This window comes from Tenebrio molitor, chromosome 1 (genome assembly GCF_963966145.1).
Source record: "Tenebrio molitor chromosome 1, icTenMoli1.1, whole genome shotgun sequence".
Taxonomy (NCBI): domain Eukaryota; kingdom Metazoa; phylum Arthropoda; class Insecta; order Coleoptera; family Tenebrionidae; genus Tenebrio; species Tenebrio molitor.
In genome coordinates this window covers 36,044,851-36,071,784 of record NC_091046.1, presented here as the reverse complement: position 1 = coordinate 36,071,784, position 26,934 = coordinate 36,044,851, and the positions used below count along the sequence as shown (strand labels likewise).

Sequence of the window (26,934 nt, the reverse complement as noted above, 5' to 3'; positions counted from 1 at the left end):
AAACATACAATTTTAAATTAATGAAGCTGAGTTTCAGGAGAACAAAATGTATATATTTTTAATTCAATTAGTTTTAGAAAATAAAATCTAAAAGAAATGAAAATAGCAGCGCCATCTGTCGGTTCTACCTTACATTTAATAATTCTTGGGTGCGTTCCATTAAAATTCGAAAAGTAGTAATTGTTTTTAACATTTTAAATTAAAAAACGTCGGCCAAAAAGCATTATACATACCTTGCGTGTGAAACATTTTGCAACGCTCAGTTTATGAAACTTTATTAAACTTCGCGCTGCAAAATGTAATTTCCCACACTCGATTGTAAATAGCTATTACTTTTTGTTTTTACCTTGTTTCTATTATTATTATTATTATTATTTTGTATTAACGTAAATTTTCTGTGACAATCGGGACGAGTGTCCTGCTACGAGGTTTTTCAGTTGTCTATACCGTCATTTCTGTTTGCAAAATTGTAAATTACTGCACTAGCTGTAATAACTACTAAACTCGTATCAATCTTAAATCATAAGCGAGTAAGGGAAAACGACATTTCCAGCATTTAAATAAACGTTCAACAGCATTCCTTGTTCTAATATGGGATTCGTTGTAGGTTGTACAATGTTTGAGGTCTCTCGTTGTTAACAACGAGACTTCAAACATTGCAAATCTAAATTTGCAATAGGAGTAAAAAAATATACTCTTATAGGGTAACCACTAACCGCCAACAAAATGGCATTAGGAAGCTTATTACTTTCAAACCGTGCTCGGGTGTTGTTGTTATAAAAAATAGTAGCATGGTGGGTTAGACCAACCCATCTAGCAACAAGATCAAAAATGTTTTATTAGGAATTGCTGATAACTTTAACATTAATTGTGAAATATTGTTTCTATTTCAATTTTTACAGGGATTCCGTCTCTCTTTTAAGGAACTCGTATGTAGAATATACAGGCTGATTCAAATAAAATATTTTCAAAATGGCGACACTTCCGGAAATACCGGAAATCGACGCCATCTTTGTTTTTTTTTAAATAGAAAGGCCCAATTTTGATTTCAATTTTCGATTCTACGTTAAATTTTGAGTTTAGAACGTCCTTTTGTCAACACTTATCTCTCATCGTTTTTGATCTGTCATTTTTTTGGCAAAAAAGCGGGGTTGCAGGGCTTCATTAAAAAATTTATAACTCCTGAACCATTGGAATTAAATAACTGTTTTTTTTATTGGATTCCTAAAGGTTTGGCTGATGTTTTACGCCACTAATGACATTTTTTTTATGTTTCATATGCCTGCTGCAATTTTTTAAAAATAAGCAAAATAACAAAAAAATGCATTAGCATTTTCATTAAAATATTTTTTTGTTAATTTGCTTATTTTTTATTATTTCGTTGTTACATATCTACTATTTATTGCAATGCGATTTTTGAATAAAAATTCAAATATGTAAAACAATTGCTTGATAAAAAAAAAAGAATATTTTATTCAAAAAATAGAAATCACGCCAAAACAGCTGGAAATACATAATGTTAACAAAACATTTTTTGATTATCAAATCTGAAAAATTGTAGTAGGAGTATGAAGCCCTGCAACCCCGTTTTTTTGCGAAGCAGATAACATATAGTTGACTCAAGTTACAAAAAACTACTTGTCATTTGCAACAACATTTTTTTCATATTTTTGAACCAAATAAAGGCACAAAGGGACCAGAAAATCATAGTTTAGGTTGAATATTTTCCATATAAGTACAGTTTTAAAATAATTTCAAATGACTAATGCCATAAAAGTGCTGTTGCAAATGCAAAGTGTTTTTTTGCAACTTGAGTCAACTTTAGGTCAAAAACGATGACAGATAAGTGTTGACAAAAGGACGTTCTAAACTCAGAATTTAACGTAGAATCGAAATTTCCATTTCAAAGAACAAAGATGTTGTCGATTTCCGGTATTTCCGGAAGTGTCAGCATTCTGAAAATATTTTATTTGAACTTGGAGCAGTCGATTGTAGTCGGCTACGAATTTTCACTTATAATATCCCTAGTGCATTGATTATTTCCGGAAATTTTTTCGAATGCACTTTTGAAACGTATTAATTAATTACGTTTTGGAAATGCATGAGAATAAAATTTCCGGATATTAATCAATGCACGAGGGCATATTCGGTAAGAAAATCGCAACGACACGGACATTATGCTTCTTAAATTATAAATTTTTAAACCGTACGACACTCATTAAAGACCAATAGAAAAATTAGTTCACCAGCCATAACCAAGACAACAAAATTTCTTGGATTTTGATTGGCTGAAAAAATTTCCACTTATTAATTTCATGTTGGGTTAGCTAGGTGCAAAAAATTTCCAGAAAATCTCTATACATATTGTTATAGAAACGACACGGAATTCTGTTTTTCTATTGGCTATTTTTAAGTGTCGTGCGATTTTCATATTAATACGATTTTGGGAAATTAGAAAGTTTCTAACGACCGGGCTACGTGAATCACCCTGTATAAGGACATAATCTTGCAATTGACACACACACCCGTTTATAATTCTTGAAATTGTAAATATGTACGGCTATGTTCGACAGATGCATAAAATCTTAATGGTGTCAGTAACTGATTCATTGGCGGAATACTATTGCTATTAAAAATATTAAAATAGTGTAACATCTTAATTCTTATCGCAGATTCTTACGACTCTGCAAGAAATTCTATTTCCTCTTCAATTAAAATAAAAAAATTCAGAGCACTGAACTTTGAATAAAATCTAAATTCATCAAGTTCATAAAAACGGTCACACCTTGTGTATGTATGTATAGTCCTACAGAAACTTTAGTGGAATTCGACTTTGGTTGTAAATTTATGTTTGTCACTTGAAAAATAGAATTTTATACTGCAGCAATAATCCTACTGATAAATGCTAATGAGATTCGTCAGTTTGAGGTTCGCAACGTTAGCTTCAGGCAGGGATGTTACAGGTAGTGGTAGTTGTATTTATGACAAAGGTTATTACTTGATGATAAAATCTTATTCTTCGGTTGTTGTTGTTAAATTGACAACCAAAGTCGAATTCCACTAGAGTTTCTGTAGGACTATACCTACTGTAATCGTGGAAAGCCAAAATCTATTTATACATTCCAAAACATCCTCTGCGTCCTCAAAGACTGACGTTTCAAGTGACATGCATACTCTGTTTAAGAGTTTAATTATTCGATCATGGCTACTTTATTAAGCAAACATTAAAAGCTACTTAAAGTACGATGCAGACGGACATTAATGTGTGAGCCAAAATGTTACAGAACACGGCAGTTAATTGCAGTTACCTCAAGCTGGACGACGTACGGCGACGCAAAGCTAAGTTGAAGTAAGTAAGTGCACAAATGGAAGCAATAAAACAAATTTTGAAAGTGATAGCTCATAATAAACGAATTTCACAAGAAAATTAATTGAAAAAAGAAGCACTAAAATGTTTTAATCAAACAAACAAAAAATCAGAATTAAATTGAAAAATTCTTTGTTTCTACGAGTAAAAATTTTTAAATTTCCTTTTTCGCAGATTTTTTGAACCTTAATTTTTATCTATATTTACTTAAAAACCAATTTAACACATATTTGAAGTCTTTCTACAAGATAAAGCGCAACTTCACTTCATTGGAACAATTTAACCGAAATATCTAGATGAGACCAACCTTATATTTTTGTCCCAAATAAAGCAGGTGTGGGATAGGATTGCTACATGGCTAGGTAATTTACCCTCCCTTTCAGTTAACTAAAGGTTTAATGTCACATTCAAAAGGACTGAATTTACATTTCTAGTTAACATGAACTGACTTATTTCAAACATGACCGCATAAGTTTACGAATCCTCTTGTGTAACCTAATTATGAAAATTCCAATAAAATTATTCATTTATTATACATACTCGTATGTACGAGTATTTCAACCGGAAATTCTGTAACTGCTTAAATGTGATTTTAAAAATAACAAATACATATTATTTTATCTTCTGCAATTGGTAGACAACATTAAAGACGACCTGAATTACTAATAATTGTTATTTATATCTTGAAACCGAATTACGTATTGGGTAACTAGAACGGCTAATTCTTCTCAGTACAAGAGTAAAGAACTGACAAAATCCTAAATAGGTGTTACACACAAGCAAATCTATTCATCCTGTTCGGCGCTCCTGCTAAGTGAGTGAAAATTCTTTTATGCTTTTAAGGATATCATCAAATTATTTTTTGCTCTCGCAAAGGACTTCCACACAAAATTCCATGCGTTGGAAGAATCACAATGAAAGGAGCTGCCTTCCAAATACCAATAGGGTCTAAATTACATTATTAACTTCTTTCTAAGCCAATCTGTTCCGACGAAACTAGAACCACCGGTTCAAATTTTAACACTAAACTAGGCCACCCATGATAATTCATTTAAATTGGCCACCACATCTATCGCAGAAACGGGACATGGAGGAAATTCACGGCAATTCGGAGAATTTCGTTGCTGTTCCACGACTTCCAAAGCTATCAAACAAGTTTTTTATCTCAAGTGTATAATTATTACATAATTAATTCAAGAACATGTGAAAAATTTTTAAAGACCGATCCAACATTAATTTGCCTAAACGTTAGTCGCCGCAGAGACACTGATGAAATGCGATGCCTAATGATATTTGTATAAACATGACGTGATGATAGCTGCAGATAAGATTTTCGTATAATTTACCATCTGGTTTAATAAAATTGGCTCAGTGCGTCACGAGCAACAATAATGTTAAAATGCCGCGAAAATTACTGATTACGATAATATTCATAACAAATTCAATGTAAGTATTGTTCAGATACTGTTATAAATTATCCGTACACGTATATACACAGTGAATCAAGTACTAAGCTCCCCATTGTTCACGTCTGTCATAAATTAAGTTCAGCAATAACAAGTGATGCTTCTTGAGTAATGCATGAACATCCCCAGAGAATGCCCTTAAAACAATACCAGACCGCCGGATAAAGCGTTTAAAGCTGGAACAACCGCACTCGCAAGACGTATTCTGTCTGATTTTAGATTCTAGATTAACAGTAACCGTTAAATAGGTACCTCCAACACTATCTCAATTTGTCATGAAATGGTACAATAACAACCTGCGATATTCGCAGAGGAACGACGCGACAACTGATAAAAATCGAACTGCTAGCAAGTTTCAAGTAAATATTTAAACTATATTTAGTTACGCAAATATCTTCCTAATTAATTAATCAATCGATTATTACGTAAACATTATCTATTAGACCTTTTTCAACAATCTTAACAGCTTAAAATGTTGCACTTCAAACATGAAAATGATGCTGCGGGGTCCATTCATTTAGATTTAATTCAGATCCACTAATCTAATCTTTATGATACACATTTACCTAATACTTGTAAGTATGTTCGTTACGAAACATATTAAATACGGATATTTTCATGTAGATATTGATTATTGATTCAAGGTGGGTAGTATCTTATATGTATAAGTCTTTATCCGGTTAAAGGTTTCATTTAATCAAGAAGAAAATTTTACGGTCTGTCAATAAGAAAAAACAAACTGAAATCCAGCCGCTGGTCTTTTCCCTAGGTACATTCTCTGTCGTTCTTGTTATGCGTTCTAAGCCCAATGTATCAACTGTGAACATTTCTCTTCCATTTTTTTTATTCAATTTGACGGTTTAGCTTCTTTTCATTCGTATAAGATAGTCAAGGCGAAGTGAATTACTTGAGGCTTTTTCAAGCCCGATCACTGTTGTTTCTGTCAATAGCGCCTTACTGAAAGGCAAACATAACCTAACACTTGACATGTAATTGATTTTCATGATTTCTCTGCTTGACAAGAAGTAATCGATTTGGCAAAAAAGTAGCACATTATGGAAGAATTAAATACACTCCTGGACAAAAAAACCCGGACACTTAAAAAAAATTTGATTTTTTTAAATTTACCTTAAAATACAAGGGAGATACACATTTCTTCCAATTCTCTAATCAGTTTTACACATGTCGATTGTTATAAATATGTAAAAGTTTTTGTTGTCATTTATTATTATTGTTCACTTTCTTAAATCTTAAATTAAATAATAAATGAAAAAATTCTAGTGTCCGGGTTTTTCTGTCCAGGAGTGTAATTTATACTACATAGTTGTTTGTTACTCCAGTATTTTTATTCTTGAACGAGAATGTTGCTACAAAAAAAATAAAATGTTCATTCAGACATAAATGTCTTTTTAAACATTTGTTTTGTATCACATTATACAGTGCGAATGTAAAGTAAGGAATAAAATTGCTTAAATAAATTTATATCGTTATTTAAAAATTCTCAGACAGGTCATTTTTTGCGGTAGACTGCACTTTTCTATTCCACTTATTTTTTTGGAAGGATTTCTTATCGTCTATCGTATAACAACGGCATTTTTAAATCGGTACATTATAACAAAAAGAGCGATCACATCGACGACTTAACGGAGCGAATTTGGTACAAAATTGGGTAAAGTCGACCATAAGTTATTCATAATGTCCCCAACGAATTTGAATATCGTTTAGGTATCAGACAGGAATTTGGTAGTCCTCATTTTGAGAATTTAATTTGATTATTATTATTATGTATTATTATTTATTTATTCTAAAATGTACTGCAATTCTTTTTTTATTTGATTCACCAATTTTAAAAATTCTTTCAATATTCGATAGACGATAAAAAATCCTTTCAAAAAATATAACAAATGACTCGTCTTGTCTTGCTATTTAATATGTTTGAATTGCCCACCTTTGCGCCGCGACTAGATGAAACAGAAAAATGTAATGTATGCCAAATTAGAGCAATTTAGAGATATAATCAATATTTTCAGAGGATTTTTGCCAAAAATCAACTATATAAATAGGTAAATTTAAAAAAAATATATGTTACAAATATTTTTCTTTGAATTTCCACTTTTGATTAAACTGTAGCAATATTTTCTTCTTTGCTTTTGTCAGGATGTTTAATCAATTTCGAACACTGAATTAAAACACTAGCTTTATTATGAACGATGATTTATTATTTCCATACACTCGATTACTCTTAACTCTAATTCTTAAGTCTACTCAGTCTTTGATTCACACTTTCTCTCCTCCACTTACTGTAACTCTCTTACTTTTATATTCATACATCCCCATTTCATTCAACCAGTCACATTCGTTCTAGCTCCAACGGCCAAAATTACTAATCCAATAACAATCGAATGTTTAAACTTAGAAACAATCCGTTGAAACCAACCGACTCTCCTAACCGACAATTTTTCTGTTAAATCTAATTCGTTCCGAACAATCTATTAGCATTCACTCATAACCAAATACACTTCTACATTTCCTTATGCCTAACGGATTTTATCGATAGACTAAAAATTACAACATATACAGTGTGGAAACTACTTATGGAATAAATTCAGTAATTTCAAAACTAATGACATTTGTCGAAAACGTTGAAACAGGTCAATTTTTATTTCTCATAATGCTTATTTTAAATAGCTTCACTTGTTCATGATGTTATCAATTTTTGAGCTATGACGTCACACTCATTTTTTTTTAAATGACAACCCCTACTTTTTTCTTCTCTTTCTGAAAGACCTTCATTTGCGCTGAAATGGAACAAATCAACCCTAACATTATTAAGCGCAGTGTACAAAGTGTCGGTGAGTGCCAAATAGTTGGCGGGGGATAAATTCAACATTTGCGTTACATTTTATTGTTAACCTTAGATGTTTGTTTGTTTTTGTTTGAGGTCAGTTAAATTTTTTACATCAAAATTTAAATCAAATTTTTGAAGTAAAATTTGACATTTTCTCAAAAAAATTGTTATGTAAGGTACCAATTTTTCTCATTCATCGTTTAGGTAGTATGAACGTCTATCAGAAACAGAAGAAAAAAGTGGGGGTTGTCATTTAAAAAAATTGGTGATGACGTCATAACTCAAAAATGGATGACGTCATGAACAAGTGAAGCAACTTAAAATAAGTAGGTACTATGAGAAATAAAAATTGACTTGTTCAGCGTTTTCTACAAATGTCATTAGTTTCGACATTATTGAATTTATTCCATAAGTAGTTTCCACACTGTAGGTATATTGCTTATTTAACACTCGCACTGTATGATGATAGAATGGTTGAAAAAAATTCTAGAAAATTATTAAATATGTAAATCTACTTGTAATCCTCTATTTTTGTGTAAAATAATTCAGAATGAAATTTTATGATGAGCAGAGAAGCTCTCCTTTTTATTTTTAAATCTCCTTAGTAAAATTAGATCAGCTTCTTGAAAACTTCCCTCATTAGTAAAATGAGCTTTGCAACAAATAGAAATTTTGTTCCAATTTGATGGCTTCTAAAGTTAACCAGGTGTAATGGCACACATAAATATTTAAGTAACTTTAGAGCTTCCGGTGTGAATTACAAACAGCTTCAGAGCGTCACAATTGGAATGGCAAATAGGTTTAATTACTCTAAATAATTCACACACGAATTGTACCTGTTCAAATTGCCATAAAAAATGGTGAATTAAAAACAGTAATCCAAAAGATAAACAGAGATATGCTAACAGTTTTTATTGCATTACCCACTTAGCCTGCTTTGTATCTAGAAATTAACTACCGAGCCGTTATTAAAACGCATTTAATAATGCGTTTCCACAAAAAGTTTAGGGACAATGTCAGCAACATTACATCATCCTCTTGTTATTGCATGCAACAGATGTTCCTCATTGAGACGACGCGTCGAATTATCGCTGAACACCATGAAAATCTTGTAACTCAATATTACAGCGACGGAAAACTCCATCCGGAGTATGTTTTAATAATTGCCATCAACTTCTAGTACCCGACATGATGTGGACGGCGGGTTCAGTGAGGGCGCAGCTTGCAGCCCCCGGAACACCGCGTACTTGAACCCCTCGAAGGCGCTCTTCCCAGTGGATACCGTAAAATGCGTCGACATAACGGCAATGGGAAGGACTCTAAATTTCAGCACTAAGTGGCCCATCCAACAAGCGGACACCCTCTATGCAGACCACATGCGTCTCACGTACATAAACAGAACCATGTTTGGTCTCATGCCCAATTTGGAGTTGGTCGATTTGACCGGGAACAAAATCAAAAAATTGCCGATCGCAATCGGATCGATCATGCCCAAACTGACGACGTTCCTCCTGGCCAAGAACAGAATCCAAATACCTAAAAGGAGAGCCCTGATGAGGTGTTTCACGATTAAGACTTTGATGTTGAGTCATAACAAGATTCGATCGTTGCACGCGATGACGTTTGCGAAAATGCCGTCGCTGCGGGTTTTGTACTTGGACAGTAATTACCTGAAGTTTATAACCCCAAAGATGTTCGCTCACTTAACCAACCTCAAGTACTTGCATCTGGGAAACAATCTGTTGAAGCGGGTGCCGTCGAAGGCGTACATGCCCAAGTCTTTGAGCATCTACATCACCAAAGGAAATAAACTGAGACGGAATTCCACATTTGCTTTGACAGCATAGTAGAAAGCAGTGTTAAGTTATGTGACAATTTTTCGGTTCTTAATTATTGTGACTTGAAAATGTGAAAATGTTGAGTTATTCTCATTAATATTTATAAATAATGTTTGCGTTGCCCCGTTTTAATCAACAAGACCATTAAAAGCTTGTTTTCAAATTTATGAGCACATTTTTTCTGTCGTAATTTCCAGTATATTTCAATAAATTGAAAACTGACTCTAATCGGTCCCCATTTCAGATAATTGTTAAAACATTTGAAAAATTCAACATTCCGGTTGACAGTTTCACGATTTAGTGCATAGTTACAACTAACTAATTATTTTACAGAACTAATTTGTAGCCCGTGTAAATTGCAAAATATCACTAAATATGCTCGTTTAATTTCACATAAGCTGACTCTGATTTTTATGCGAGTTTAATTTACTTTTGTGATGTTACGTAAGTTCCGAGATTGATAAATATTATTTTTCTTTTAAATTTTTATATTAATTGCCTGTTCATTATACTTCCCACACTTCGCAGCCCCCAAATCCTTTTAACACTAATTACTGAACAAAATTAATGAAACTAAATAGCAACCCTAATAAATCATTATCATCTGTGTGTGGACTTTCGTGTGGTAGAATTTAAACTCGTGTGAGGCTTCATACAACTAAAACGAATGCAATTGCGGCCCTGTGAACATATTTTGAATATTTATGTGGTACGAAATGAAGCCATACATCACCATTGTATTGAAGCTACTGAAGTTAATTAAACCTAGATGAAACATATTCATAAGCATTAAGCGAAACCACAAATAATAACGCGAACGTAAGGTAATTAAGTATCCTGAAATATGGAACGCCGGAAAAGTTTCCCTCTTTTTTTTTGTAAAGCTCCCTTACAAACAAGGAACTTTTTTAAACATTTTTCCTTTGCAAATAATATTATTACACAGCATTATTAGGTTTCCCATAAAAAATTAAATTTAATAAAAAATTTCCTTGCTCGTTGTGAAATTTTTAACATGTGGTGTTAAAATAATAACGCAGTTTTTAACGAACAAATCCACAAATGTGTGTATACTATTACAATCGTAAATATTTACTGAAAATTAAAATCTGTTTAAGATCATTTTTTTTTAAATGGGATATTTACCATTCAGTTTACTGTTTTCATAAAGCTCTTTAATTTTTTTTTAATTGAGAATTTACTTTGAAATGTTCTACTGAATATGTACAGTCGTTGACCAAAATAAAATAGGACAAAGTGTTACCTTAGACAGTTTCACAATTCAAAGATTTGTGTAGTGTAACTGAGACGTATGTGTCTCAGATTACAACTTGATTTGACTTGACAATTGATTTACAAAAAGTTAGGTTGTGTTTTTTCACTTGTCATCTCGTCACTGTCACTATGTTCAATTGAATGATTGTGAGTTTTTGAAATATTGTCGAATGATGGCACTTATCAGAATTATTTTTTTATTTTTGACACTTTTGTTTCCTAAGAGATGGATTTCGCAAAAATATCGAATTACACAATCGAAATTTACTTTGTCCTATTTTATTTTGGTCAACGACTGTACATACATTTGTTTTTAAATTTTTTTGGCTTTTATATTCAATAAATTTGAACACTCGTTTACACATATGTATTTTGTTTATTTCTATTTCTAAATATATAATAAGTACTATTCCGGACACGGAATCTTGGCCAACATTTTTTAGACATTAGTCAATTATTAAAAATCACTTTAAAGTTTTTCTTGTGACATCAAAAAAGCAGGGAAATTGCATTATCGAGTCAAAAGTAGGGTTATATTCAATAAAGGCCAGTTTACACATATTTGTCAGTTAAATGTCAGTTATGGCCAAGATTCCGTGTCCGGAATAGTACATATTGACGAATAGATAAAGTGATACTAAAAAGTTACTTAACTACGAAATTTGGATAAATTAATAAGAATTGTCAGTAGTACAATTGCGGCCACGGAATTTTGGCCGTCACTTGTCATTCGATTGACATGAGATGTAAAGCGGCCCTTACGTATTCGTAACCTCACTTTCTGCTATTGCAAGACAACACGCTTCCTCATTGCCTGCAACAAGTCAAGCACACACATATTATACATGTATATGCAGGAATAACGCAGAGATTCATTGCCCCCGGACTCACGACAAGACTTTCTTGGATTTTCTTGAATCTTAGCTCTCGGTAAGATCTGTGCACCCTAGCCCTAGCGCAGGTGCGCATGTGCTGCATCACGCCTTTCAATTCAATGCTTTCATTAAATAAACACAAACATACCTTCCTGCACAAAATGCGATATCTTGTAAAGCTACTTTAAGTGACGATCAAACAATGATATACCGTTGAAAGAGCTAGGGAAATGTATCATTACTATCATTTATCACATCAAATGAAGGTATGACCAAATTGAAGTTATGCATCTGAAGGATTTGTCAAATAAAAAGGCGACCTACGTTTGAAAAAGAGAGAGAAAATCACGGCCTGTTTGGGCACAAATATTCATTACCTAGCAATTAAAATAATTTCTGTATAATTTATTGTTTCTCTAGTTCGACCCTCTACGAGTTCGACGATGAATAAATTAAATTGAATTTTAAAAATAAGTATATCTTTGAAGAAATATTCCGTGTTACAAAAAATGCGTAGGTACATACTCGTACTTACAAAGGTAAATGCGTAAATGTTACTTATGTATCTACGAGTAGTTACTATAAATTCTATTTGTGATCTCATTGAGCATTAACTAAACAGTTAGGCATACAGTTAGGTTTATACTGCTGACATCTTTAGCCAAGTGTGTCACATACGAGCCACTTGAGCCTTTCTCAAAATTGGCTTCAAATCGGTTTATTTGCTATAAATTGAATGTCTTATTGCAGGCTATTCGGCGGCAGCTTTGTTGGCCATCCTGTTCGCATTGCCATTCGCTTGGCGAGTGCTCGTCCACCGCGAACAGGGTCATTGGGATCAACCCCTCTCAGCATTCTACTTCGCACACTTGGAATTGTTCCTCGGGAACGGGTGCTTGGGCGTAGGCGTCTTAATGCTCCTCGCCCTCACCTTAGAACGTTATGTCAGCGTGTGCCATCCCGGACACGCTCGTCCTATACTGGGATCCCCTCGACGGGCAGTCGCCCTCATCCCCATCGTTACATTCATCCTGTACTTTCCTGCCGCCTTCCGCAGTAAAGTTACCATGTGCCGTTTATTGCCGGACGGCGTCATCATCTACCAGCGACAAGAACTTACCAGTTTAGTGGAACATCCCTTGTACAGCATTTACAAGGTGCTTCTCGAATTTATATTCAAAGTAATTCCGATCATACTATTGGCGGCGTTGAATCTGAGAATTCTAATCGTGTACCGAAGATCCTGCGAAAAGAGAAGGAGGATGACCCTGAGTCGAACCGCTTCGGGCGAGGAGGATCCGCGAAAATTCGCCGAGGAACGCCGTCTCGTACTGTTGCTGGGGTCTACGAGTATTTTATTTCTAGTCTGCATTACTCCGATGGTCATACTCAATGTTACCCTCTCACAAAATAACTTAACCAAATATCCGTATCAGGTAAGTGAGAATTAATGTTTAATCCAAATAAATATTTACATGTATCTCATTAAAACTTTGACGATCACTTTCAAAAAGTTTCTTTTTTTTTAATAAAACGATTTATTAAGGAAGAAGAAAATAATTCGTTATACAAGCAAACTCTCCTATTTAAATTCCGACATCACTTATAAAGAAATTTTAATACACAATTGGTTGAATCTATGTAGATACAGAAATATGTTTGAAATTGTTTTCCATTTTCTTTTTTTAATGTAGATGAACAATTCTTGTGTTGTATAGTCGTATGTTCAATGTTCTATAGACTAAATTCATCGGATAAAGAAAATGATTCCTGTTGAACTACACGTTGACAATGAGGAAAAAAATATAGTTCAGTTGTGGTCACTATATTTCATTAATAAAATGCAAATTGAGGGTTTGGGTTTCGTGACTGCTATCTACCATGCCTGAACAAGATTAGATAAAAAAAATAACTAGGAATGTTTCAACGCCCTTTGTAAATTATACTGGTTGTCATTTGCAATCTTGCATTAGGAAATTAATTCTCTTCTTGTTTAAAACAATTGAAAGGCAGAGGCAGTGGATGATATTACACAACAGAAATTAGTACAGGTTAGATTTGAATATATGTATTCATTAAAATTAGAAATGTAAACAGAAATATCTTGGTGTTCGTCTTGGAAAATACATTTTAAGCACACTTTTAGAAGGAATGATCATACCATTTATTTCTAAAATAATATAGAAAACTTTTTAAAATTCCTATATACAGGGTGACTGCGCGAAATGTTTAAATAGGTTTATCTATGGTGCCTTTTACACTACAAATCTGAAATTGTAGAATATGAGTCAGTGTAGAGGGAGAAGCAACTCAGCTTAGTTGTTGTGTCATAAATCCGCCCCCAGCCATCCTCATCTCAAAATTTTAAATGACCCTATATTTTCAATGGCGAATTGTTATTTCATTATGTCGGTGTAAAAAAAAAATTGATTACAAGAGAAAGTTGACTACGAAAACGATAAAAACCTTTAATTTTTTAAATTACAAGTCAAATATCTCAGAATCTTTCCTGCATAGGTATAGTTTGTTCAGTGAGAGATTGGTTGACATAAAAATCACTAAATTCTACGCAGAGAAAGTAATACTTGGCACGTGTAAAATTTGAAAAATACCCTTCAAACAGTAACATTTTTTTCCCTGAAATTATGCTGTAATTAATTTATTTTAGTGAATTTAGTAGTGTTGTGTTACAAGCCTACAATTTAAAATGTCCCAATCTATCGCTGGACGAAGCACAGTATTGTCAATTTTGTTGTAGGTCGTAAAATTTTATAGTACTTTAAGTTATAGTTATTTTCATATGAGTAGCGCTGTCAGATCACTTTTCAGGTATGAGGCCGAAATTTGAAGCACGAGGCGTCAGCCAAGTGCTGCAAAGCAGGCCAAATACCTGAAAACTGACAACGCTCGAATATTGAATAACATTTTTCGTGTTCGTTTAGGCAAAGTCTTAAAAAACATTAGTTTATTGTAAATTTTGAGGTTATCTTTGACAGATGTTAACTTAGGTATATAACCGGGAAAGTTTATATATTTAGTTATATACCACTTTCCCGGTTATATATCCCAGGAAACGAGCACGAAAAAGTAATTTACGTTGTAAGTCCGGTAGGTTACTTGTAACAGTACGAGTTAGACATTATGGACGAGGCGACGTTAGGAGCCGAGTCAAGAATGTCTAAACGGGTACCTGTTACAAGTACTACCGGATGTATGTACATATATCGTAATGTATTTTATTTCATACTGGAAGTCTCTTGTGCATCATAATTTTAATTCAAAAATTTAAAAAATCACATTTTTCTGTGAAAATAGCATCACCTTTTTCCTGTGGCAACGTCCGTTGCTATTGTTTTTTTAGATTGAATATTTTTTTTCTTTTTCACTTTTCAATGTCAGATGTAGGTGTTGCTTAGTGACACTTTCCGGCTCTGATACTGTTATAACTTACCTACCGGACTCAAATTGATGATGCAATCGAACATCTACCGGACAGTATGAAATAAAATATCTTGCAGGGCTTATCAATTCTAGTTTACCACTAGCAGGTAATATTTTAAGCAGGGTTGTATATTGTACATTTTGTATATTTGCATTGATTGTACGGCAAATGGCACGCGCCACTTCCCAACCATTGTGACCGTTAATCGCTCATAATACGCAATAACATTTTACGACCTACAACCAAATTGACAAAACATGTATCACTTTTTTACACATACCAAAAAAGAGGTCCTTTCTCATAATCCATATTTGAAAGTCTAAGGTACCATTTCACAGTTGGAAGCGGGGGTGGTCGGGTGCGCTGGGGGTGGAGGTGGAGTAAAGACGTAACTATTATACCGAGTTACTACAATTTCAAATTTGTAACGTTACAGGCACCAGAGACACCCATCAAAACTTTTGGCGTGGACTACAGATATACATAATAAAATTCGTAAAATACGCCTTTCATTAAATGTACCTAATTCTTGTCTTGGATTCTAAATATTATACAGGATATTTCACTAGTGATAATGAACCCGGCGGAATTGAAAATGCAACCCACAATACCTGGCTATTTAATGCAATTATGAAATGTATTGTAGGTTGCATTTTCAGTTCCGTCGGGCTCATTATTACTCGTCAAATACCCTGTGTAATAATAAATAACAATGTTAATTCCGTGAAATATCCGTTCCTGTTTAGTTATTTATTTTTCCTCTGTGTAGTAAAAACTAATTGTGTTTCTATTGACCAAACAAAATAATTAAAACTCGTGAGCTTGATTCCAAAATTCCGACGTCCTATAGATTCATAGGCTCTACGGCTCTGTTTCAAATATTTATACGGACTGTTACGTATATCACGATTGCATTGTGGTTCCACTCTTGTTAATTAAATCTGTGTGGGACCTACATGTAATATATTCATATTTGGTAGAGTTACTGAGCTGAACCAGAGACCGTAAAATTAACAAAATTAAATATTCTGAAGTGTTACGGAACTTTACATTTCATTCAAACCACTTAAAAACGTTTTAAATGTAGCTTTGATGTTTTTTAAAGTTTTTGTCATACCTAGGTACCTTTAAATATATTATGTTTTAATACTATGACAGTGGTGCTTATTTCAACATTTTAAAATTTTGAATAGAAATTGTAATGTAACAGTTTCTCGCTACGTACACATTTTACCGCAATGAACTTCTTTTGACCATGCACTTTTGAAACAAAGAGAGAAGTAGACGGTCGTTACACATACGTGGTTTTCTACTTCCATCGCAGCAAACTGTAAAGATTTGTGTTAATAGAAAAACGTTAATTAAACTGCAGTGCTTTTAATTAGAAACTTCACGGGCGATTAAAACTCAGTTCACTGTAATCATTTATTCTATGAAGCTACTAACATCTCGGAAATGTTCGATTAGCAGTAGTGGTTTCCACACATAATATAACCAACTGGCGACGGGGAATGTAAATGTAGCACTAATGGATCTTTACTGAAATAGATAGGTACCTACAGCGACTGCAAAATTGAAACTAAGTGCTAGTGATCCACTACTAAAATATTTAACATATTTGTTGAAATCAATAGCATGTACAAAATGTGAGAAATTCGGATTTTTTCAGGTGTTTCGCGCTATAGCCAACCTGTTGGAGATTACAAACTATTCGATCACCTTCTACATCTACTGTTTGTTCTCTGAGGACTTCCGCAACACATTGCTGCGAACTTTGCGACTGTCGGGGGGAACCCCGGCAAGAGGAATCGTGAAACCACCCCCGCCCACGGCGACCACCACCATAACGCATCCGCGCAGTGTTTGATACAAGTCTAGCAGACCGATGGCGACGTTGGTCTAGCAGAAGATCCACAGAATAAACGGAATCAATTATTTTTCACTTCTGGTGCTATTTAAAAACCACGACTATAATAAACTGCCGAAATAATTGGCCTAAAAATCGAAACTTATGGCATCGTGCATTCCGAAACAGATTGTCGAACGGAGGAGACCTCGACATGAAACGTCCCACTGAGCATATTTTTGTACAGATTTCATTTTTACTAGCGTCAGAAAGAATGTGTGTCAGTGTTATCATGTCTGCATTACTGTTAAACTTAAGTCAAAGGTGGATGTTGCAGTCAGGTCTCGATTCTGGACGTAGCAGCTGTGATATGATGGGCGTCAAGTTGGTGAATTGTATAAATCTCAACCGTCACTGCCCAAGTACTTAAAATTCCAGATATAAACGGGTTTTTGTAAGTCAAAAGTAACATAAGTCATAGTTGTATACTAAACGCAAAAATGCAACATTCTGAATGATGCTTGAAGAGATTTTTTAAACGTGACCAATGTTGTTGCAATTTTGCATAAAATGTCTGAATTCTACAGTGTCTGTGCATAATGTCTAAGCTCAAGTGTGATGTACTATTTATAACAACTCCTGTTATTACCTTACAATAAACTTTTTAATAAAATACTATTCCCACGTCACTTGTAAATGATTTTCTTTTAATAAAACAAAAATACTGTAAAGTGTTTATTATTTTCATAATATTTGACACAACGGTAATACTAGAGTATTTCTCAAAGTTAAAAGACATTTTGTGCATGGCTTCCCTTGCTGATTTGGGATTTGAGCAAAAATCCCTTAATTTAATATACAAGTCGTCTAGATCTGAAAACAAACATTCCGCAGGATACAGTTCTGGATACACCAAAGAATTCGGGAGAAGCGGGTAACAACCACAATAAACTGCTTCCAACCTAAAATATATTCTTTCAGAAGGGTACACAACACGGTCACAAAATTGGTCTTACACTGCAACCCCAAAAAATTCGTGTTTGGCGGTTGAAACAACGACATGAGCCGAAGCTAGTATATCGTAATAATCCGCCTTATTATCAACGTAACCAAAATTTATTATTTCATCCTTCAAGATGTCTTTGGCTTTAGAAAAAATCAAAGGATTATCAGTAAAAGATTCGCCTAAAATTGAGACTTTGAAAGGAAATTTATTTTCTTTCAGTTTAAATAATACACTAAAGAAATCATCTGGTCCTTTATCAAATTCCCATCTGTGAGGCCATACAATGTGCAATGTAGTATTCAACACTTCACAAAGTGAAATTCTTGGAAATGCAACAGGAAAATAAATAACTTGACATTTGTTTTCAATCTTAGATTTCAAGTTTTTAGGTCGCCAATCTGGCAATATTTTTAAAATTTTCTTTATGTTTTCGAGAAAAGAAACTTTATTGAAATTAGAGTTGAACAAAATAATATCAGCAGCTAAACTAAAATATTACAGAAAGTAGTTTGCAATCTTTCATTTATAAATTCTATTACCAAGTAGTTATTTCATTATATGCATACTGAATGTCTCGATCTTTCACATCTCTTACAGGATAAATTAATTGATTTTCGTGGAAATAAACGACCTTCTTTAAGATGTGAAGATCGGGTCTAATTCCCAGTAATTCTGCTAAATTTAAAACAGAACTACAAAACAATATCTTTTCAGTAGTAATTTGAGGAATTAATTCATGAATCATTAAGGCACCACAACGTGCCCGCCAATGCCATTTTTTGGCTGGTAACGTGATCACTTGATAATCATTTAAGTCTGAAGCAGATCCGATTATTATCAAGTACAATAAAAAATTATGAGCGTCATACTTGCTGTAAGATTGTCTATAAGCGCTTTATGAGAGCCTCCATAAAAAGGTTCAACAAATAAGATTTTGGGTTTTGACACCATTTCAGTTAAGAGAAAGTTATTTTAAAAACGTCGTTAAAGCAAAGAGAATTTGTACATAACGTTAACATCCCAGATCAACAGACACATCGCAAAAACACATTGAACCACAATAACCACATAGCACAGACACATAGGTTATGTTTACAACTAAAATTTGACAGTTGACAGCACAGAACACTTTTGACACGCTTGGTGACACGGTCCAAAATCAAATTCATATAAAAATAATTGTTCAGTTAAAATCTAAGCTATACTTAATAAATCAAATCCTTCCATATATTCATGACAAATACTCTTGCAAATTACAATGTAAACACACGTAATCAACGGAACACCTTAGACACAATTTAGGGGAAAGTTTTTCTGTTATGTTGGTTTTCTGAAAAATCACTAATGTCAAATGTATGTCATGTAAGTTGAGCTGTATGTGGTTATTTTATTTTGATGAGTTTTTTTAGTGTCTTAAAGTAATTATTCTAATTTGATTTAGTGCACCATAAGATCTACAATATGTGTTCTTATTGTGGGCTGTAAGAATTTGATTTATTGTTTAAATGTGAAACCTTCGGAGAATTTTACGCCTTATCTAACATCACAACGTGAAAATGGACAAATTTTGATTGTGTTTAGAAATTAGTGGGTTTTAAATGTTACAAAATGGGATTATTCACCCAAGTTTGTCTTATAATAACATTGTTTTGCGTATCTTGCTTTGGGCGTATACACAAATTGGATATCACAGTAAGTTGAATTTTGTTCCGTAATGTTCAGTAATGTAATTATCGCCGTTTAAGAACGATGGACGCAAATACATTGCGTTAAGCACTTTCGGGTTTTATCAAGGAGGTATATTAGATGTCCGATTGAAAAATTTCAGAGCTACTCCTGAAAATGATTCAGCAACTGTAAGTAATCAGAGAAATTTAAAAACACAATCGTTAAATGTAGATGTAGTTTGGCTTTAGCTTAGACCGCACGATAAATGATGCAATGAATCCATACTTAGACAGTCACCAGGAGCACTGCATATTGCAAGACCCTGTGAACAAGGCGAATGATGCAGCCATTATATACTTCATACTCGAGCTTAAAAATAAAAAGTATGTTGATTTACAGACATTGCAATGCAGTTTTTTTATGTTAAATATTCATCAGATTAAAGATCAAGTGTGAGGACCAACAGCTAGTCCATATTTACAAAAATGGAGATGATGTTCCAACTTTATTGTCTGTACATAGACAAAAAAGACAGGACGCCAATCATTGCAGCAATTTAAATTTTGATATCACTTCAGAAGTGATTAAAGGAAAAACATACTATAATGCAAACGTAAGATCATAATTCAATATGTGACACATGCCTACAATGTATTTTTCTAGTTCACTTTGTCTGTTGCAACAGTGGCAGAAGAAGGACTCTATAATTTATACTTCCACAGTTGTCCAAATTACCAACCCGGTACTGAAGTAACTGTTGATTTTACAATTGAAATAGTCGAACACAACATGAGTAGTTTTCTTTCTGCTGGTGAGATGCCACTACCAGCATTGTACTTCATGATGGCCATATTGTTTCTTCTTTCGGGCATGTTCTGGGTGTTTCTTTTACGCCAATCCCGTCATCCCGTTTTTAAAATTCATTATATGATGGCCGTTTTGGTCTTCTTGAAAGCAATTTCTTTAGCTTTTCACGGTGTTAACTACCATTATATTGAAAGACTTGGTGTACATATAGCCACTTGGGCTGTCTTATTCTATGTCGCCCATTTACTTAAAGGGGCTTTGCTTTTCATCGTACTAGTGTTGGTAGGTACAGGTTGGACATTCATTAAACACGTTCTGGCACCAAGAGACAAACGTCTTTTCATGGCAGTCATACCATTGCAAGTTTTGGCAAATGTAGCCGAGATAATTCTGGAAGAAAGTGAGGAAGGCGCGCGCGAACATCTAGCGTGGCGGAATGTTTTCATTCTCGTGGATTTACTGTGTTGCGGTTGCATTCTGTTTCCGGTAGTTTGGTCCATTCGTCACTTGCAGGAAGCCTCTCAAACTGACGGGAAAGCCGCCATGAATTTGAGGAAATTGAAATTGTTCAGACACTTCTACGTCATGATCGTTTGCTACATTTATTCAACAAGAATTATTGTCTACCTATTGAAAATCACAGTTCCGTTCCAGTACGGTTGGTTGGACGAAATGTTCAGAGAAATGGCCACCTACGTCTTTTTTGTCCTCACTGCTTACAAGTTCAGACCAGCGGCTCACAATCCGTATTTCGCGCTCAGCGATGACGAAGACGACGACGACGAAATGGATAAAGTGTATAATAAATTATCCCTTCGTGTTTAAATCGTGCGTTATTTTTAATACTTTTCAGACTTACTGAGTCGGGAGCAACGGAAGGTTTAAGTAGAGTTAACTCGAGAATAACCAAAGTGCCACTACAATCCACTCTGACAGAAGTGACTGAAGAAGAAAAAGATGCCCTGTTAGGACAACCTGAGAGTAGCCACGAGTATGACTAACTGTTTTCAATAAGATATTATTGAACCAAGACGCTTTAACGTCATTATTTCTTTGTCCTACTGTGATAGTGTTTCAAGCTTGTCATTTTTACGCACTTAATAGAATTTTCATTAGGCTACTTGTACACAACTGGTGTTGTTGCATTTGTATTATTTATTCCTCAATTTTTCAATACAATGAATGTAGTTATGTTGTAGAAACCAATAAATTAAAATCAGAAACCGAATATGAAAATATAATTACATAATTCGAATATATCTCAACATCCCAACGTTTGAATAGAAAATTGGAAACGATATCACAAATCTGATCGGTTTTAGAAAAAAAAAATAGTTTTCTTCGCAAATTATACAAAGAAAACTGTTTTAAATTTAATCGGAATAAGTTAAACTATCCACAAAAAATTGTAATTATTAAAGCCTCAATTTCCTTTTTGCACCATCTAAAATTAATATTGGTTTTTATATTCGAAATGATTTGCAATGTCAATAAAACCTGTTAATCAAACATACGTGACCCCAGGACTGTTTTCGCTTATTACTGATCTTGTTTATTACAAACAGTTGTTTTGTCATGTATCTAATAAATGTAAATATTTAATCCACGTCCTCGACAATTATTGAGGAAATATTTGTTCCTGGTCATTCGCATGCCTCCTATATCAGTTCAAGTTTTCTTTGTGAATAGTTAAATTCGTTGTCCACATCGAGAAGATAATTTACAAAGCAGTGTTAACCTTTCTTATCTTCAATAATAAATTGTCGAACTTAAACTACTGCAATACGGTATTGGGAACTTTATAGACAAAAATTTCTGTTCATTCATTTTTATCTGCACTGCCGGCACACATTCAAAGTAAGTATGATGTATCACTTTATTTAAAAATAAAGATACAATAGAATACCATGAAATAATTACCTAGGTAAATAACACAATACGGTGCCAAAATATCTGCATCACTTTTAATTCAATATTTTTACATTTAAATAGCAAACTACTAAAGTTATAAAAATAGAAAGAAATCGCGAAATCGTTTTTGAAAGACTAGTAGGTACACAAGATGTTATCAATAAATTGTAGTGTGTTAAAAATTTTCTACAGGTGTGCTGTTGCTTAATATAATTTCTCGAAAGTACTGGTTCGGTCGCGGTCACTATACAAGGTCGATATTATTCAACCTTATGTTGATTAATTTAATTTTTTTTTTAATTTACTCAACTGTTGGGCTGCCTATTTTATTCCCTAATTGCTCTTAATACTTGTCCATTATATTCTGTACAAACTTCCGCAGTATACTAATGTTAAATGATTAAATTAAATGATTTGTTTGACAGAAAATGACTTCGATAAGTTTATCAGAAATTTCCATCGTGCCTGATCAAGTATTGGAAGCGCACATATGTCGACTGTGCGACAAATACTTGACCGTGAGCCCCATCACCGTTCATCCCGACGGAGGAAACATATGTGGAAGGTGTCATCGCAAAACAAACAAGCTTCCGTATTGCCTGTTTGAATGCAACTCTGTGGTCGACCTGATCGAACAAGTGAACATTCCTTACGCCATCTTCGGATATACAAATCATCTGTTCCCGTGCGTGAACCGCTACGAGGGATGCAGAGAATTGCTCACGTTCGCCGAAATCAGCAAACACGAAATTACGTGTCAGCCAAGAAAAATTAGGTGTCGACACTGCGACTACGAAGGAACGGGAGCTCAGCAAATTAATCATTTTAAAAAAGTGCACCCTTTAAATTTCGTCGACAAAATTCGTTTCCGTTTTCCTTTGGATCGTCGTTTTTCCACGAACTTAATTAAGAGAGGTCACGACCTTTTCTTTTTACATTTTGAGTTCGATCGTGTTCACTGTAAGGTCAAATTTTACGTCAAACCCACGAACAGGTATCTTGAAGAAGACATCGACTTTTTTTGCCTTCTCAAGGATCCAGATGACGGGGAAGTCATCGATCAAACTACTCTCTCCAGAAGAGGGATCGACGGAATTTTCCACTCCGTTCACATCAAAGCCGAGCAATACGTAGAAGAACATGTAAAATTGATTTGTGAATGTTTACTAAAAAAAGTGTCCAGGAGATACTCGAAACTGAAACCTTAAATTAAATAAACGGCGACAAAGAAATCTTTAAATTTAATTCACGGTGCTATCACGTCAATCACCTAGCAACGCCTACGTTGCCAAGAAACTGTAATTGTTTAGAAATTAATTCTTGGTCTTTTTGTGTGGTTCTAACGAAAGTATTTGCAAAATTTCTGAAAGATGTTGGACGACGAAGAAGAAGAGATTCCTGGTTATACCTTATTTTTATGTCGTGTGGAAAAAGTAACGAAAGTGTTTTAGTGCCCATTAACAACGATCTGGAACGTAGAATTGCAGATGCGTTTGAGGTTTTTGACCATGCTGGCAATAAAACGGTTGATGTGCGAGAAATAGCAACCATAGTTCGTGCTCTGGGCTGTTGTCCAACTGAAGCCGAAATTCAAGAAATCTTAATGGTCGTTGAAAATCCCGAATCTCCAGGGAGCGTCCATTTGTCAAATTTTTTACCTCACATTTCTCAAGTTATTACTGAGCACAAGTAAGAATCCACTTTATAGTATTTTATAACTATAGTGCGATACTTTAGAACAACTTGGACAACGTAGAGGTGTCTTAATAAATTATTTATTTATTATTAGCACTGAAGAGGAAAAATATTCCATCAATTACCTGTATCAAATGAGTCTATTATACGTTATCTCGGGTTAACTTGTTTACAGATGGTTGACAAATAAATTTTAATTAACGAACTGCATCTTGTGATATATGTATTTTGAAAAAGACAAAATGTAAAATTTCGGATCTTTTTATTTCAATGTTTTTGAAATTACATATATTAAAAGTTCAAATAATTGTTAGTGCCCCAACGCAGAAAGACAAATAGCAACGTTTAAATATGTTTACTCTCGTTTAAATCTAAATTACAATTCAGCCGTCTTTTCCACGTCTCCTACACGATCCCCTCCTCGGCTGTCCTCGGATCTCCTCGTGTCACTCCGGCACGATGGAGCGTTGCGCCGGGACTTCCCGCGAGAAATCCCCCCTTCGCCCAATAGGGGATCGTAACATAATTTTGTATGCAACTTATTTAAACGATTCCACAAAAAGTAATTTCTTAACTCCCCATTTAAATATTACTTAGATACCAACCCGCCAGTCCTGCTCAGTTGTTAGAAGCATTTCAAGTACTGGATTCTGACAAGAAGGGATTCTTGACCAAAGAATATATTTCTACGTTGATGACGCAAGATGGTGAACCGTTCACACAAGACGAACTTGACGAAATGCTTGAGATCGCGATCGATCCACACACACAAACTGTCCCTTACGAATATTACATAAACCAATTGATGGTAACCTTTCCAATTTTGTTTTACCTTGGTTAAGCACCTCGTTTTCTTACTTACCTTAATATCTTATTCGTAGCATGAGCCTGAAGGTGAAAATGATATTTATACGTTAGCTGATAGAGTGCTAGAAGAAAATCCACCACCACCTCCTCCTCCCCCGCCCAGAAGACTTTCCGAATTCTTAGCCAGCATGTCCGTTCCAGATTTTTCATAAAATAAAAATCCCATTGCACCTCACCGCTTTGTTTATTTTTATGTCACTGTAGTATTTACATTTGCAATGTTTATAACTTTGAAAAAACCACATCTGTTTGTTTTGTCGCCTGAGCTACAGTAGCGGTCATAAAATCTTCGCTTTGTAGCATTAACTGATTCCATAAGCCCTGAAATGTAAAACAATATAATTTCACTTTCAGCTTGATTAAGGAGATTAATTATAACCCGAAGACGTTTTGCGCAAGAGTCGCTACAAGCATCACAGTCTCAACAATTTGGAATAAATCTTTTTAGGTGTATATTCTGCTTTAAGTATTATCTGTTTCTCCAGCGTCTGTTTGAATTTTGCAATTTTATTAAAATATTACTATTATTATTTGATATTAATTTAATTGAAAGTTTAAGTTGAAAATTCAATCAGTCAACGCTGTTCAAAGTCTTAAAATAAAAAAGATATATGTATTATTGTTTTCAACCTGATTACACAATCAAACCTGATAGACAAATTGAACTGGACTTTGAAACCTGAATCTTTTAAGACTCTATAAACGTTTCAAAACTTCAAAATGATGTAACTTTTTTTTACTTTGATAAACAAAATTATTTGTAACGAGTATGAAACATAAACTACTTACAATCTGATTTAATCCTTCTTGTACTGAATGATCCCTTCCAAAAACTATACTGACTTTTGTACCTTGAACAGCAACAGGGCTCTTTTTGGAAATTTCTTCAGCAATTTCTACGACACCTTTAATCATGCTAAAAATAGTAACCATTTTGTTACAACAATAAAAAAGTGCTAAAAAATGTAACCTGTCTTTATCTTCAAACACGCGTGAAACTAATCCTGAACTTAATGCCTCTGCTGCTGGCATTTTCCGGGCAGTGTAACACAGTTCTCGAACTAGGCTGTCTGAACCAATCACCTTTGGAAGCCTTTGGAGAGTTCCAACATCAGCAGCCATACCAATGTCTACCTACATCAAAAATGTTAGTGTAACATACTCGTAATTATATTATAGCTATTAACATACCTAGCGATGTTATGACTATCATAACTACCGCAGATGTCGGTTTGAAATCCGAGCTCGTAGAGCGAGGATTTTAAGACATCTAAGGTTGTTATGATTCATAACATCCGCGGTTTGTTCAATAGTTTACCGGTTTCAGAATAAGCCGAAGAGAATTTAAAACAATTAAATCCCAACACTCGTCTTAAAATGGATTGAGTTGATCGCGTTTGCATATGTTCGAGTGTCATAGTTACATTTGGTTGTTTATACAAACAGACATTTTGCAAAATGAGTTTGAATGATAGTGTTTTGCCGGAAAACGTCTTAAATGAAGAAGAACAAGCTTTAAATAGCTTAATACCGGAAAATCGAAAGGCAGGAGGTACTTATCTGAAATCATAGAGACACTCAAACAAGGGCAGGATCTAAATAAGGTTACAAGTGTAAATGACAGTGATGTTGGCGTATTTTCATGAACTGGTAAGTGCTCATAGTGTTAGTTTCGTAGCGTATTTATCTTTTTGTTTATAGAGTCGAAGAACTATAGCCCCTCTGCCCCTCATCATTATGGACGTAGGTACTACCCGATGCCCCATGCTATGAAGTGCAGTTCACTTTTACAATGGCAGAGTTCCGTCTATTTAAGTAATTATTGTTGTTTTTAGTTCCGATTGTTTGAATTAATAATGAATAAAGTTAGATATTGTCTTCATTTGTTGATTGTTGTTGACATGTCACTATTGTCACTATGGCAATATTACCCTACAGCATAACTGTACATGTACAGTTATGATTCCATAACTGTACTAGAGATATTTTCATATTTGGTGGCGGAAACAAAAGACTGAGAAAT

The 26,934-nt window shown here is 34.1% G+C and overlaps 6 protein-coding genes and 1 long non-coding RNA gene across 8 annotated transcripts in view; 4 read left to right on the top strand and 3 right to left on the bottom strand.

Moving 5' to 3' along the window:
• The window catches only part of LOC138124866 (uncharacterized), a 53,347-nt gene extending 42,253 nt beyond the window's left edge, over positions 1 to 11,094 (bottom strand). Inside the window, exon 1 of the long non-coding RNA XR_011157301.1 lies at positions 10,748 to 11,094. This is a non-coding gene — a long non-coding RNA (uncharacterized lncRNA). The remainder of the gene's footprint in view (positions 1 to 10,747) is intronic.
• Positions 1 to 17,688, top strand: part of LOC138124832 (probable G-protein coupled receptor B0563.6) — a 134,285-nt gene extending 116,597 nt beyond the window's left edge. For both annotated transcript variants that reach the window (XM_069040014.1, XM_069040018.1), the window contains exons 3-4: positions 12,420 to 13,105; positions 16,781 to 17,688. In XM_069040014.1, coding sequence (XP_068896115.1) covers positions 12,420 to 13,105; positions 16,781 to 16,978 — 884 coding nt within the window. In that variant the 3' untranslated portion in view covers positions 16,979 to 17,688. The remainder of the gene's footprint in view (positions 1 to 12,419; positions 13,106 to 16,780) is intronic.
• Positions 4,673 to 9,686, top strand: LOC138124858 (leucine-rich repeat-containing protein 70-like). The gene is made up of 2 exons (XM_069040040.1): positions 4,673 to 4,813; positions 8,862 to 9,686. Exons 1-2 carry the CDS (start codon positions 4,767 to 4,769, stop codon positions 9,526 to 9,528), a joined length of 714 nt encoding a protein of 237 aa, XP_068896141.1. The 5' UTR covers positions 4,673 to 4,766; the 3' UTR covers positions 9,529 to 9,686.
• On the bottom strand, positions 17,622 to 19,017 carry LOC138124847 (tRNA-queuosine alpha-mannosyltransferase). The gene is made up of 4 exons (XM_069040029.1): positions 18,833 to 19,017; positions 18,503 to 18,779; positions 17,974 to 18,450; positions 17,622 to 17,919 (listed from the first exon to the last, which is right to left on the bottom strand). The coding sequence occupies exons 1-4, from the start codon at positions 18,912 to 18,914 to the stop codon at positions 17,622 to 17,624; spliced, it is 1,134 nt and encodes a 377-aa protein (XP_068896130.1). The 5' UTR covers positions 18,915 to 19,017.
• Positions 19,018 to 19,302: 285 nt separating this feature from the next.
• Positions 19,303 to 21,657, top strand: LOC138124821 (protein GPR107). Its single transcript, XM_069040006.1, has 6 exons — positions 19,303 to 19,655; positions 19,709 to 19,819; positions 19,869 to 20,014; positions 20,070 to 20,244; positions 20,295 to 21,235; positions 21,292 to 21,657. The coding sequence occupies exons 1-6, from the start codon at positions 19,572 to 19,574 to the stop codon at positions 21,437 to 21,439; spliced, it is 1,605 nt and encodes a 534-aa protein (XP_068896107.1). The 5' UTR covers positions 19,303 to 19,571; the 3' UTR covers positions 21,440 to 21,657.
• Positions 21,658 to 22,040: 383 nt separating this feature from the next.
• On the top strand, positions 22,041 to 25,086 carry LOC138127248 (dynein regulatory complex protein 8). The gene is made up of 5 exons (XM_069043167.1): positions 22,041 to 22,295; positions 22,775 to 23,750; positions 23,801 to 24,038; positions 24,642 to 24,852; positions 24,926 to 25,086. The coding sequence occupies exons 2-5, from the start codon at positions 23,720 to 23,722 to the stop codon at positions 25,061 to 25,063; spliced, it is 618 nt and encodes a 205-aa protein (XP_068899268.1). The 5' UTR covers positions 22,041 to 22,295; positions 22,775 to 23,719; the 3' UTR covers positions 25,064 to 25,086.
• LOC138127231 (delta(3,5)-Delta(2,4)-dienoyl-CoA isomerase, mitochondrial) overlaps positions 25,077 to 26,934 on the bottom strand; it is a 108,181-nt gene continuing 106,323 nt past the window's right edge. The window contains exons 6-8 of the mRNA XM_069043145.1: positions 25,882 to 26,045; positions 25,701 to 25,827; positions 25,077 to 25,232 (exon numbers count right to left, since the gene is read on the bottom strand). Of these exons, the coding sequence (XP_068899246.1) occupies positions 25,134 to 25,232; positions 25,701 to 25,827; positions 25,882 to 26,045 (390 nt within the window). The 3' untranslated portion in view covers positions 25,077 to 25,133. The remainder of the gene's footprint in view (positions 25,233 to 25,700; positions 25,828 to 25,881; positions 26,046 to 26,934) is intronic.

What these genes read in the sequence shown, in the direction of transcription:
- LOC138124821 (XM_069040006.1), top strand. Translation starts at nt 19,572, where the DNA reads ATGGGATTATTCACCCAAGTTTGTCTTATAATAACATTGTTTTGCGTA. An exon ending in TACACAAATTGGATATCACA is followed by an intron (nt 19,656 to 19,708) that starts GTAAGTTGAATT and finishes TCGCCGTTTAAG; the next exon opens with AACGATGGACGCAAATACAT. An exon ending in CTGAAAATGATTCAGCAACT is followed by an intron (nt 19,820 to 19,868) that starts GTAAGTAATCAG and finishes ATGTAGATGTAG; the next exon opens with TTTGGCTTTAGCTTAGACCG.
- LOC138124858 (XM_069040040.1), top strand. Translation starts at nt 4,767, where the DNA reads ATGCCGCGAAAATTACTGATTACGATAATATTCATAACAAATTCAAT. An exon ending in ATATTCATAACAAATTCAAT is followed by an intron (nt 4,814 to 8,861) that starts GTAAGTATTGTT and finishes ATCAACTTCTAG; the next exon opens with TACCCGACATGATGTGGACG.
- LOC138127248 (XM_069043167.1), top strand. Translation starts at nt 23,720, where the DNA reads ATGTTGGACGACGAAGAAGAAGAGATTCCTG. An exon ending in CGAAGAAGAAGAGATTCCTG is followed by an intron (nt 23,751 to 23,800) that starts GTTATACCTTAT and finishes AAAGTGTTTTAG; the next exon opens with TGCCCATTAACAACGATCTG. An exon ending in ATTACATAAACCAATTGATG is followed by an intron (nt 24,853 to 24,925) that starts GTAACCTTTCCA and finishes TCTTATTCGTAG; the next exon opens with CATGAGCCTGAAGGTGAAAA.
- LOC138124847 (XM_069040029.1), bottom strand. Translation starts at nt 18,914, where the DNA reads ATGGTGTCAAAACCCAAAATCTTATTTGTTGAACCTTTTTATGGAGGC. An exon ending in TATAGACAATCTTACAGCAA is followed by an intron (nt 18,780 to 18,832) that starts GTATGACGCTCA and finishes GATCTGCTTCAG; the next exon opens with ACTTAAATGATTATCAAGTG. An exon ending in GAATTTTTTGGGGTTGCAGT is followed by an intron (nt 17,920 to 17,973) that starts GTAAGACCAATT and finishes AATATATTTTAG; the next exon opens with GTTGGAAGCAGTTTATTGTG.